The sequence below is a fragment of the Sapajus apella genome, unplaced genomic scaffold, assembly GCF_009761245.1.
Source record: "Sapajus apella isolate SASKATOON/1434 unplaced genomic scaffold, GSC_monkey_1.0 scaffold9, whole genome shotgun sequence".
Lineage (NCBI taxonomy): Eukaryota > Metazoa > Chordata > Mammalia > Primates > Cebidae > Sapajus > Sapajus apella.
In genome coordinates, this window is record NW_022436949.1 from 38,045,126 (window position 1) to 38,057,556 (window position 12,431).

The following is a 12,431-nucleotide window of genomic DNA, read 5'->3' on the forward strand; positions in this document are numbered from 1 at the left end:
TTTTTTTTTTTTTTTTTTTTTTTTTTTTTTTTGAGATGGAGTCTGACTCTGTCGCCAGGCTGGAGTGCAGTGGCGCCATCTGGCTCACTGTGCAATCTCTGCCTCCCGGGTTCAAGCCATTCTTCTGCCTTAGCCCCCTGAGTAGCTGGGATTACAGGCACTTGGCACCACACCTATCTAAATTTTGTATTTTTAGTAGAGACGGTGTTTCTCCATGTTGGCCAGGATGATCTCGATATCCAGACCTCATGATCCACCCGCCTCAGCCTCCCAAAGTGCTAGATTACAGCCATGAGCCACTGGGCCTGGCGCTTCTATAGTTCCGACCTCATGATTACTTTTTCTTTGAAATGCCCCGTATGTGCACATTCATCCATCCACTTATCCATCCATCCATTCATTTAACAAATTATTAATTGGTACTTAATTGGTGCTAGGCACCATACAGATTTCTGCCTCTGGGGACTAAAGAAGAATAATTAGGGAAAGTTACAGTGCAGTATGAAGAGTTTTGTTTGGGAAAAGCAGATCTTATGGGAACACACAGAAAGCTGTCTCAGTCTTATATGTATTATAATACATATAATATGTATTATATAATATATTTTATTATAATACATATATGTATTATATAATATGTATTATATAATACATATATATTATAATTATATAATATACATATAATATAATACATATATAATATATAAAATAATATATATGATTATAATATAATACATATATATACACATATAATATGTAATTATATATATATAATTATCCTGTAGTTATTTTTCTTTGAGACAGAGTTTTGCTTTCTAGGCTAAAGTGGCATCATCTTGGCTCACTGCAACCTCCACCTCCAGGGTTGAAGCAATTGTCCTGCCTCAGCCTCCCAAGTAGCTGGGTTTACAGGCACATGCCACCATGCCCAGATAATTTTTTGTATTTTTAGATGGAGTTTCTCCGTGTTAGCCAGGATGGTCTTGATCTCCTAACCTCATGATCCACCCACCTAGGCCTCCCAAAGTGCTGGGATCATAGGTGTGAGCCACTGTACCCGGCCCCATATAGTTAGCTTATTTTTTCATAGACTATGAGCTTCTAAAAGATTGTTCCCATATTTATCTTTACATTCTTGTGATCAAATAGAGTGAATGAAGAAAGATGCTCAGAAAAATCTGTATTAAGTTAATGTATAAATATATGAGTGAATGAAAGTGTTTTGAAACCATCACAGGGAACATAAGATAAAATTATACTAGAATAAAATTAAACTGGTAAGAATAAAATTGATGGGGCTGGACGTGATGGCTCACCCCTATAATCCCAGCATTTTGGAAGTCCAAGATGGATGGATCACCTGAGGTCAGGAGTTCTAGGCCAGCCTGGCCAACATGGTGAAAACCCATCTCTACTAAAAATACAAAAATCAGCCAGGCCTGGGGGCTCATGCCTGTAATACCAGCTACTTGGGAGGCTGAGATAGAAGAATAGCTTGAACCTGGGTGATGGAGGTTGTAGTGAGCCAACATTGCACCACTGCAATCTAGCCTGGGTGAAAGAGTGAGACTCCATCTCAAAAAAGGAAAAAAATTAATGGAAAGAAATGGGAACGTTACAAAATATAGAATAAAATTAATGAGAATTTCTTTTTAAAAATTTTACTTTAAGTTCTGGGGTACATGTGCAGAACGCACAGATTTGTTACAAAGGTATACAGGTGCCATAGTGGTTTGCTCCATCCATCACCCCGTCATCTATGTTAGGCATTTCTCCTAATGCTGTTCCTCCTCAATCCCTCCACCTGCTGCTATCACTCCCCTAGCCCCTCACCCCCGACAGGCCCTGGTGTGTGATGTTCCACCTCCCTGTGTTCATGTATTCTCATTATTCAATACCCACTTACAGCTGAGAATAGGCGGTGCTTGATTTTCTGATCGTGTATCAGTTAGCTGAGAATGATGGTTGCCAGCTTCATCCATGTAGCTTCAAAGGACATGAACTCATCCTTTTTATGGCTGCATAGTATTTCCATGGCATATATGTGCCACATTTTCTTTATCCAGTCTATCATTAATGGGCATTTGTGTTGGTTCCAAGTCTTTGCTATAGTGAACAGTGCCACAATAAATGTGTGCATCTGACTTTATAATACAATGATTTATAATCCTTTGGGTATATACCCAGTAATGGGATTGCTGAGTCAAATTGTATTTCTATTGCTAGATCTTTGAGAAATTGCCACACTGTCTTCTGCCATAGTTGAACTAATTTACACTCCCACCAACAGTGTAAAAGTGTTCCTATTTCTCCACATCCTCTCCAGCATCTGTTGTTTCCAGATTTTTTAATGATGGCCATTCTAACTGGTGTGAGATGGTAACTCAATGTGGTTTTGATTTGCATTTCTCTAATGACCAGTGATGATGAGCATTTCTTCATATGTTTGTTTGGCTGCATAAATGTCTTCTTTTGTAAAGCATCGTTCATATCCTTTGCCCACTTTTATATGGGTTTGTTTGTTTTTTTCTTATAAATTTGTTTAAGTTCTTTGTAGATTCTGGATATTAGCCCTTTGTCACATGGGTAGATTGTAAAAATGTTTTCCCATTCTGTTGGTTGCTGGTTCACTCTAATGATAGTTTCTTTTTCTTTCCAGAAGCTCTTAAGTTTAATTGGATCCCATTTGTCTATTTTGGCTTTTGTTGCCATTACTTTCGGTGTTTTAGTCATGAAGTCCTTGCCTATGCCTATGTCCTGAAATTGCCTAGGTTTTTTCTAGGGTTTTTATGTTATTTGGCCTTATGTTTACATCTCTAATCCATCTAGAATTAATTTTTGCATAAGGTGTAAGGGAGAGATACAGTTTCAGCTTTCTACATATGGCTAGCCAGTTTTCCCAACAACATTTATTAAACAGGGAATCCTTTCCCTATTGCTTTTGTCAGATTTGTCAAAGATCAGATGGTTGTAGATACGTGGCATTATTTCTGAGGCCTCTGTTCTGATCCATTGGTCTATATATCTGTTTTGATATCAGTACCATGCTGTTTTAATTACTATAGCTTTATAGTATAGTTTGAAGTCTGATAGCATGATGACTCCAGTATTTTTTTTTCCTTAGGATTGTCTTGGCTATGCAGGCTTTTTTTGTTCCATATGAAGTTTAAGATGTTTTTTTCCAATTCTGTGAGGAAGGTCAATCCAATTCCTTGAAGAAGGTCACTGGTAGCTTGATGGGAATATCATTGAATCTATAAATTACTTTGGGCAGTATGACCATTTTTATTATATTTATTCTGCCTAACCATGAGCATGAAATGCTTTTCATCTGTTTGTGTCCTCTCTTATTTCCTTGAGCAGTGGTTTGTAGTTCTCCTTGAAGAGGTCTACTGAGTATTCTATTTCCCCAACATGCAGAATTTGTAGACTAATGTATAGTTCTTTGGATTGATTCTACTTTAGAATCTTTTTGTGTTATTGAAGAATAGTTGTCATCACTAGCTATGCCTAATGTTCCTAGATGTAGCTTCAGCAAATTTTTTTCAAATTTGGCAAACAATGACAAGAATAATAAAGATAGTACAAATTTTCTATTTCAAAGATGAAGTTTGTTGATCATAAAATTACTGTAAAATATGAAAAGTGAGTTTTGTATTACTTCATTCTCACACTGCTATGAAGAAATACCCAAAACTGAATAATTTATCAAGAAAAGAAGCATAATTGACTCATAGTTCCACATGGCTAGAGAGGCCTCAGGAAACATAATCATGGCAGAAGGCACCTCTTCACAGGGTGGCAGGAGAGAGAATGAGGGAAATAGCAAAGGTGGAAAAGCCTTTCACAAAACCATCAGATCTCAAGAAAACTTAATCACTATCATAAGAACAGCATGAGGTAACTGCCCCCATGATTCAGTCACTTCCCGAGAGGCTCCTGCTCCAACTTGTGGGGATTATAATTTGGATACAATTCTTGATGAAATTTGGGTGGGGACTCAGAGCCAGATAATATCATTTTCCCTTGGCCCCTCCCAAATCTCACATCCTCACATTTCAAAACACAATCATGTCTTTTCAGCAGTCCCCCAACATCTTAGCTCACTCCAGCAGTATCCTAAAAGTTCCAAGTCCAAGCTCTCATATGAGACAAGACAAGTCCCTTCTACCTATGAGCCTGTAAAATCAAAAGCAAGTTAGTTACTTCCTAGATGCAGTGGGGGTACAGGCAATGGATAAATACACTTATTCCCAAGGGAGAAATTGGTCAAAATGAAGGGGCTACACTTCCTATGCAAATCCAAAATCCAACAGGGCAGTCATTAAATCTTAAAACTGCAAAATGATCTCCTTTGATTCTGTGTCTCACATCCAAGTCACACTGATGTAAGAGGAGGGTTCCTATGGTTTTGGGCAGCTCCATCCCTGTGGCTTTGCAGGATACAGGCAGGTCCTCCATCCAGACTGCTTTCACAGGCTGGTGTTGAGTGTCTGTGGCTTTTCCAGGCACACAGTGCAAGCTGTCAGTGAATCTGCCATTCTGGGGTCTGGAGGATGGTGGCCCTTTTCTCACAGCTCCACCAGGCAGTGCCCCAGTGGGGACTTTTTGTGGGGACTTTAACCCCACATTTTCCTTCTACACTGCACTAGCAGAGGTTCTCCATGAGGGCTCTGCTCCTGCAGCACACCTCTGCCTCGACATCCAGGAATTTCATGCATACTCTAAAATCTAGACAGAGGTTACCAAACCTTAATTCTTAACTTCTGTGCACCCGCAGGCTCAACACCAGGTATAAGCCACCAAGGCTTTGGGCTTGCACCCTCTGAAGCAGTGGTCTGCCTGAGCTGTACATTGGCCCCTTTTAGCCACAGCTGGGATGCAGGAAACCAAATACTTAGACTGTACAAAGTGACAAGGCTCTGGTCCTGGCCCACAAAACCATTTTTCCCTCCTAGGCCTCTGGGCTTGTGATGGGAGAGGCTACTGTGAAAGTCTCTGACATGCCCTGGAGACATCTTCTCCATTGTCTTGGCAATTAACATTTGGCTCCTTATTACTTATGCAAATTTCTGCAATCTGCTTGAATTTCTCCTCAGAAAATGGGTTTTTCTTTTCTATCACATCATCAGGCTGCAAATTTTCTAAACTTTTATGCTCTACATTCCTTTTAAAAATAAGTTCCAGTTCCAAACCATATCTTTGTAAATGGATAAAACTGAATGTTTTTAATAGCTTCTGCCACCAATTCGCTGTATTAGTTGGTCTCTCACTGCCATGAAAAAATACCTGAGACTGGGTAATTTATGAAGAAAAGAGGTTTCATTGGCTCATAGTTCCACCATGGCTGAGGAGGCCTCAGAAAGTTACAATCATGGCAGAAGGCACCTCTTCACAGGGTGCCAGGAGAAAATGAGAGAAATGTGGAGCAAAAGGGGGAAAAGCCCCTCACAAAATGATCAGGTCTCATGAGATCTCACTATCATGAGAACAGCATGGGGGAACCTTCCTGGGTTTCAGTCACCTCTCATGAAGCCCCTCCCCCAACATGGGGGATTATAATTTGGATTACAATTCAAGATGAGATTTAGGTGGAGACACAGAGCTAGACAGTGTCAAGTTTTTAAATCTCAAAAGCTAATTGATATTATATTTATTGAATAACAATCAATTGTAGTGTCCAGTCCTGTTCTGGATATATGCATGTATTAACATGTAATCTTAATGATAGGTAATATTGTCCATTTTTGGCACAGATGCATTAAATTATTTGCCTTGGGTTATATTAGTTTCAGTTAGCATACTGCAGAGCCAAGATCCATGGCCAGCAAATAGGACTTCAGCCAAGAATAACATTAGGATTGTCTCTGCAGATTGTGCATAAAAACTTTATGCCGTATTTAAAAATGTTTTAGAATTTCTTTTGTGTATGTGGGTGAAATTGAGAATTGCAGAAGAAACTTACTGAAAGGAAAGTATTGTTGGAAAGAGTATTTATAAATAATCATCTAAATACCTAACAAGTAATTTAAGAACATTAATGTTCAGTGATATGCTTCATATACAGCAAGCATTTCTCTGATGGTATTTTTGAGGGGACCATCTATGGACCTTTACGGTAAAGTAATAGGCTTCATGGAGGAAGTACACTGGAAATACGTGAAGTAACAAGACCTCTAATTGCAGTTCTTTTGCTAATGTCCAGGGCCTTTAACAAGTCCTAGATCTCATTTGCTAACCATATAAAATCAAAAAATGCTTACCAAGTCCATTTCATTTCTCAAATACTGTTTCAGGGAAGGGCATATTTTAAAAGAATCGTTGCTACTTTTAAAGTATTCTAGGTATAACTGATATTACTGGAAGCCTTTTTTTATATAAAACCCATCAAATAAAGACAAGAGACACTTTCATTGCCAAAGGTAGTTTTATTATCAGTAATTTGCTGAACCAAGGGAAATAGTACACCAAGGAAACTGAGAGTGTACAACTCGGTAAGAGTGTATGGCCGTTGACAGTTGATAGGTTTGTGCTTGTGCTGAATAATTCTAAAGAGGAACTTGAAAAGAGAATAGAATATCCCAGTTGAGTGCTCTTATGAGGAAAGGGCTGTATTACACTTGCGCATCACAGTCTTCTTTCTTCAAGAGGTGAGAAGACTGAATAATGGTGGGAACTCATTGGAAAGAAAGCACTACTCATTTGTGCGATCTTAGTGTATCCCATTAGAAATACCACTTTTGGTACACACATTCACACCCTATCCTGAAGAGTTAAATTTCCTTCTTGAATGAGTAACAGAATTTGTTTTTAGGGAATGGAATATAAATAAGGATTTTACATTTTTTTTTCATAGTTAGGTATGTGATTTTTTATAAGAAAAATCTTATATCTAAGACCCTACAATATTGATTTTTCTATCAGAGAAATGAAAATTAATTGTAGATACAGCACTGAGAAGTGTTAACAACTCATTGCAATCATGTAGACTATGCCAAGCTACATTCCGTGATCAATATTTGCAATGCTTATGTATTTGCTATTTTCTGGGCATTGAGCGAGAATTATTTTTTATAAAAACAAATTGTATATGGTTTTTAATGTTGGGAAGGAATAAGCTTAGTTTGCAAATGATATAAAACTTCAGATTCCACAATGTTTTAAAATGAAATGAGCAAAAGCAATGCAAATGATTGAAGCTGTAAAAAATAGACTTGAGAAAGAAAGATCTAGAAAATAAAACTGAAATAACAGTGTATGAAGAGATATTACACAAATGATATTTTCTGTTTTGTCTTTTGAGTAAAATAAATGGTTTTAAAAGAAGCAACTGGAATTGGAACTAAAAACAATATGAAAAGAAATTGTGATTTTAAGATTCTGAAATACAGAAACAGATTTAGGGAGTAACTTTCTGCATGTTAATGACTAAGCTAGACTACTGAAAACCCACAAACACAAAAGCTTCCAGATCACACTCTACTGGTCTGAATCATGTGGATTACCAGAATCCAAGCCTTTCAGAAAAAGTCAACTGTTGTTTAACAAATGGACTTTGTAGCTTAATTTAATTTTATTCATTTTAGTTCAGCTTCAGTTTTCAACTAAGGACTGAGAAATTTAAAAAAAAAAAAAAAAAGGATAGTTTTTATTGCAAACTGAAAGGCTGTAAGTAGAAGTGCCACATTGTTATATCCAATAAGGAGGTTCAAACCTTGGATGATGACATGACCTTTCAATAATAGAGGGCAGACTTTCCGGGGTAGCTGTCACCAGACGAGGGTCACATAATGAGATACCATCTCACACCAGTCAGGTTGGCAATTATTAAAAAGTAAAGAAACAGCAGATGCTGGCGAGGCTGTGGAGAAATAGGAACACTTTTACACTGTTGGTGGGAGTGTAAATTAGTTCAACCGTTGTGTAAGACAGTGTGGCGATTCCTCAAAGACCTAGAACCAGAAATACCATTTGGCCCAGCAATCTCATTACCAGGTATATACTCAAAGGAATATAAATCATTTTATTATAAAGATACATACACATGTATGTTCATCGCAGCACTATTCACAAAAGCAAAGACGTGGAATCAACTCAAATGCCCATCAATGATAGAGTGGATAAATAAAATGTGGTACATTTCTTTATCACTGTGGAATACTTTGCAGCCATAAAAATTAACAAGATCATGTCCTTAGCAGGGACATGGATGGAGCTGGAAGCCATTATCCTCAGCAAACTAACACAGGAACAGAAAACCAAACACTGCATGTTCTCACTTATAAATGGGAGCTGAACAATGAGAACACGTGGACACAGAGAGGGGAACATCACACAATGGGGCCTGTCAGGGTTGGAATGAGGTTGGGAGAGGGAGAACATTGGGAAAAAATAGCAAATGCAGGCTGGGCTTAATATCTAGATGATGGATTAATAGGTACAGCAAACCACCATGGCACATGTTTATCATGTAACCAGCCTGCACATCCTGCTCATGGATCCTGAAACTTAAAGAGCTTGTCATCTAACCTTTAAAACCATTGTTCAGTATACTTGAGGTCTAAAAATTCATTTTCCCCATGATACAAAAAAATGCATCAGAACACTGTTTTTCTCAGGATATTGTTCATTTTGTCTTAGTCTACCTTTTATTTGAAAGACAGTGTTATAATAACTAAAAGATAACAAAAAGAGAAATCATTGAAATAAAACACTGGCACTTTGAAGATGGAATTGGATACTACAAGTCTTTACATATAAAATACACTTTGAATTTCTTATTTTTATTCAATATTAGCTGATTTAAAATAAACTTCATAGGATAACAAGGAAAATTAAATGTACAATCCAGTTTCTATGGATATTTTTTCCAGGAGATAGTTGTAGAAAAGACTTAGAGAAGAGTCATCTCATAACAGTTGTAAAGGCAAAAATTTATTTTATAATTTGAAATAGCATAAGTGTTCCTAGTGAAACATTGAAAAACCCGTCCACGGTAATATGTTGAGTTTATTTGATTTAGGCTGTGGACGTTTGAAACTATGTTACTTAGTGTGCGTTGTTCAGCATTTTAGAAAGCTTTTCTACAAACTTGATTGAAGATATTTTTCTTAATTTAAAATACTATTTTTATAATACATTTATCTATCACTTATTGTTCTTATAGTCAATAGCGTAAAATTTTGTCATGGAATATACATCAGGAGAAATTTTACAAATAAGATTTCTACCTATAAGGGCATTTCTAGGAAATGTTTGAAATGTTAAGTGGCATGCTAAATTTTGCAATTAGATAAATCTAACACATTGAAAGGAATGTATTTGCTTCAAAATATATGGAAAACTTTAAAAACTCTTTATGGTTTACTTCAGTGAAGGTCACTCTAGTTTCTAGATATATATTTACAATTTTGTATAGAAAGTCTTTTGTTTGGAATTTCTGATGTCCTACAAAATTCATGCACAAAATTATTTAACTGATATTGCTGCATATTAATTTAAAAATATTATCAAGGATTTATTTTCTGATGATGCTAATTACATTTTTTTCTAAGACAGGAATTCCTATACCCCCCAAGCAAGATGATCTTTTTTTTTTACTTCTTTTTTTTTTTTTTTTTTTTTGAGATGGAGTCTCACTCTTTGACTCAGGCGGGAGTGCAGTGGTGCACGCTTGGCTCAACCTCTACCTCCCAGGTTCAAGTGATTCTCCTGCCTCAGCCTCTCCAGTAGCTGGGATCATAGGTGTGTGCCCCCATGTCCAGCTAATTTTTGTGTTTTTTAGTAGAGACGAGGTTTTAACACGTTGGCCAGGCTGGTCTTGAACTCGTGACCTCAGGTGATCCGCCTGCCATGGCTCCGAAAGTGCTGGGATTACAGGCGTGAGCTACCATGCCTAGCTGATGCAAGATTTTCTATTAGTATAGACTATTTAACTACCAACTTTCCCAAAATTTCACGTTAACAGTTTCTATCAGAAACTGTTTTGTTTTATTTAATTCAGAGTTAGCAACATTTACTGACAAATTGTTTTTCTCCATTTGCCATTGAAGTAGACTAAGAAGAAATGGAATACTCTCGGAGTAGGAGAGATAATAGAGCTGTCAAATTATAAAATTTATGAAATATTTTAAGATGGTGAGACTTAATATTAAGCCCCCAGCCAGTTATTTTTCATGGGCTGTGTAGAAGCTGCTATATATGTACTCTGTTCTTCTCAAATTTTTTATCAAGACACTTCTCTCCAACTGCCTTACTATCAGATGGGAATTTCCTCAACTTGGTTCCACAGAATATTCACATCTGCCTCCATTCCGCGTCTCCCTCTTCCTCTTCTCCTTTGGCTGAGAATAACAGTGCCCTATCTCCTATCAGGGACCACTTTTGTGCTTGATCTACCAGGTCCAGCTACATCGTCAGAGACTGCTTTATAAATTATGTACATTTTTGCTTCTGTATCTTCAAACTCTTCCTGTAGTAAGCTATACCCTTTTAGAAAACATGTCATACACAGACACCCCTATATTCACCTTCCTAAACCCATAGTCTCCTCCGCTGCCCTTTACTGCTTTATGCTGTCACAGCCACACACTTCCTGAAAGAGTCGTATACATTCTGAAATTACTGTGCTTTCTATTCTTTTGCTTCATGTTGCCAGTAAGCCTGTAGTCACTCCTTAATTTTGTATCATTTGTTCATTCTCCATAATTGACAATGTCAATCTTCGTTTCTCAAATTTATGTTTTTCCTTAACTCATCCCTTTCATTTAGTTATTTATCAGGAATCCCATTAGGTCCTTTCACTTCTCATTCTGTATTTTTCCTGAATGATAAAAGAATGCTCTTGAAAGCGTAGGTAATTGAGACTTGTATGTCTCTAACCCAAGTGTTTCTTGTGAAACTCAAACACATATATTCATTCACCACATCCATGAGCTATGGATGCCTGCTATCCTCATCCTGAAACCTGCTTCCTGTCAGTGACTGTTACCATTGTTCAACCAGTTTCCCAAGAGAGCTTCTTTGTAATACCAACTTGGGATTTCCACTCACACATACTCCCAAAGCCTACCATTACCATCGAACCCATTAACTAGATTTTAAATGCCGGTTGACTTGTTTGTACATGAAACAGAGTGTTAGTTCTGTGTATTTCTAGTTAAAATGTAGTATTGCTAGCTCTAAGATGCATGATAGCACTTAAAACATTCTTGAATGAATAAAATAATGGACAGATGAATAGATGGATGAATGGGTGGATGGCTGAGAAGGGGTGTACTTGTGTGTTTATAAAATTGAGAGTGAATTTGGAAGAACAGAATTTCCAATCTGGCATAGTGGGGTCAAGTTGGGTTGTGCAGTGATGCTAAGATACATGAAGAAGATGATCCTAAATGAGATCATAGAAATCACAGCCATGTAAGAATCTTTACGGTTAGAGCCCCAAAGTGAAATATTTTAAAGGATTGGTAAAACCATGGGATGACTCACAGTACTGAAAATAGCAAACAGGACATAACCTTTTTAATTGACTCTTAGATGAAATTTTAAATTCAATTTTGAGGAATCTGAGAAGTAGAATCAATTTTGAATGAGTTCTAGGGGGTAAAATAAGGTGGTAAAAAGGGAGGATATCTCAGTGTATTGGAAATTTTTCAAGTGCTTTATAGTCACAATAAATTTTATGTCTCCCCTGCTCATCTAATGCTTCTTTCATTTAACTGACATGTCACCTTGAAAATATTTTCTGAGAAGGAGCCTTTTATAAAATGATAGTTCTTCACATTACTTAAAAGAGATACTATCCTATGTTGTTTGAAAAGATTTGCTCACTGCTACTTTGCTTCCATTGAAACTTGAAATGTGCAACACGGTATCTGAAATTATTTTTTTTCCCGTTATAGCAGTTTAATGCTAAGTTATTGAACAACCTACAGCAATTAAGATCCATTCCTGTTCTTTATTGAGAAAGAACTCTCTTACAGTTCTAGGGGTTTTTTAAAGGACAGTTATTTTAATTTGACTCTATCTGTTAACAATATAAGAAACATTGCAACAGTCAAAACAGCAATACTTACATCTAAATACATGTCATCTGTATCACCAACAAGGCTTATTTTGGTTAAAATTAATTTTTGGTTATAGATTCAATCGATTCGTAAGACCAGTCCAAAGGGGAAATCCTTTGTCATCTATATGCTGTAATCAACTCAGTGTGAGTGCAACTACACTCCCATTTGAATCAATAATTACTGGATTTTTTCAAATTAGGATTACCCACATTAAAAACGGAGATCTGACATTGTCACCTAGGTCATTAAATTTGTTTTCCTGGCCACCTTTCATTTGGTCTGATGCTTTTCTGCTTAGGTGTGTCGACTCTGGGTTTTTAGGAAGTGAAGTCCTTCATGTTGGAATGTGGTATGTGAAGA

The 12,431-nt window shown here is 36.9% G+C and overlaps 1 protein-coding gene across 3 annotated transcripts in view; it reads left to right on the top strand.

Annotated features, from left to right (window-relative positions):
• Positions 1–12,431, top strand: part of GPC5 (glypican 5) — a 1,400,523-nt gene that overhangs the window by 751,352 nt on the left and 636,740 nt on the right. Inside the window, exon 9 of one of the 3 annotated variants that reach the window (XM_032277279.1) lies at positions 4,007–4,319. The exons of the other annotated variants lie outside the window; for them this stretch is intronic. Within the exon in view, the coding sequence (XP_032133170.1) occupies positions 4,007–4,102 (96 nt within the window). The 3' untranslated portion in view covers positions 4,103–4,319. Of the gene's footprint in view, positions 1–4,006; positions 4,320–12,431 lie in introns of those variants that run through there. 3 annotated transcript variants of the gene reach the window in all.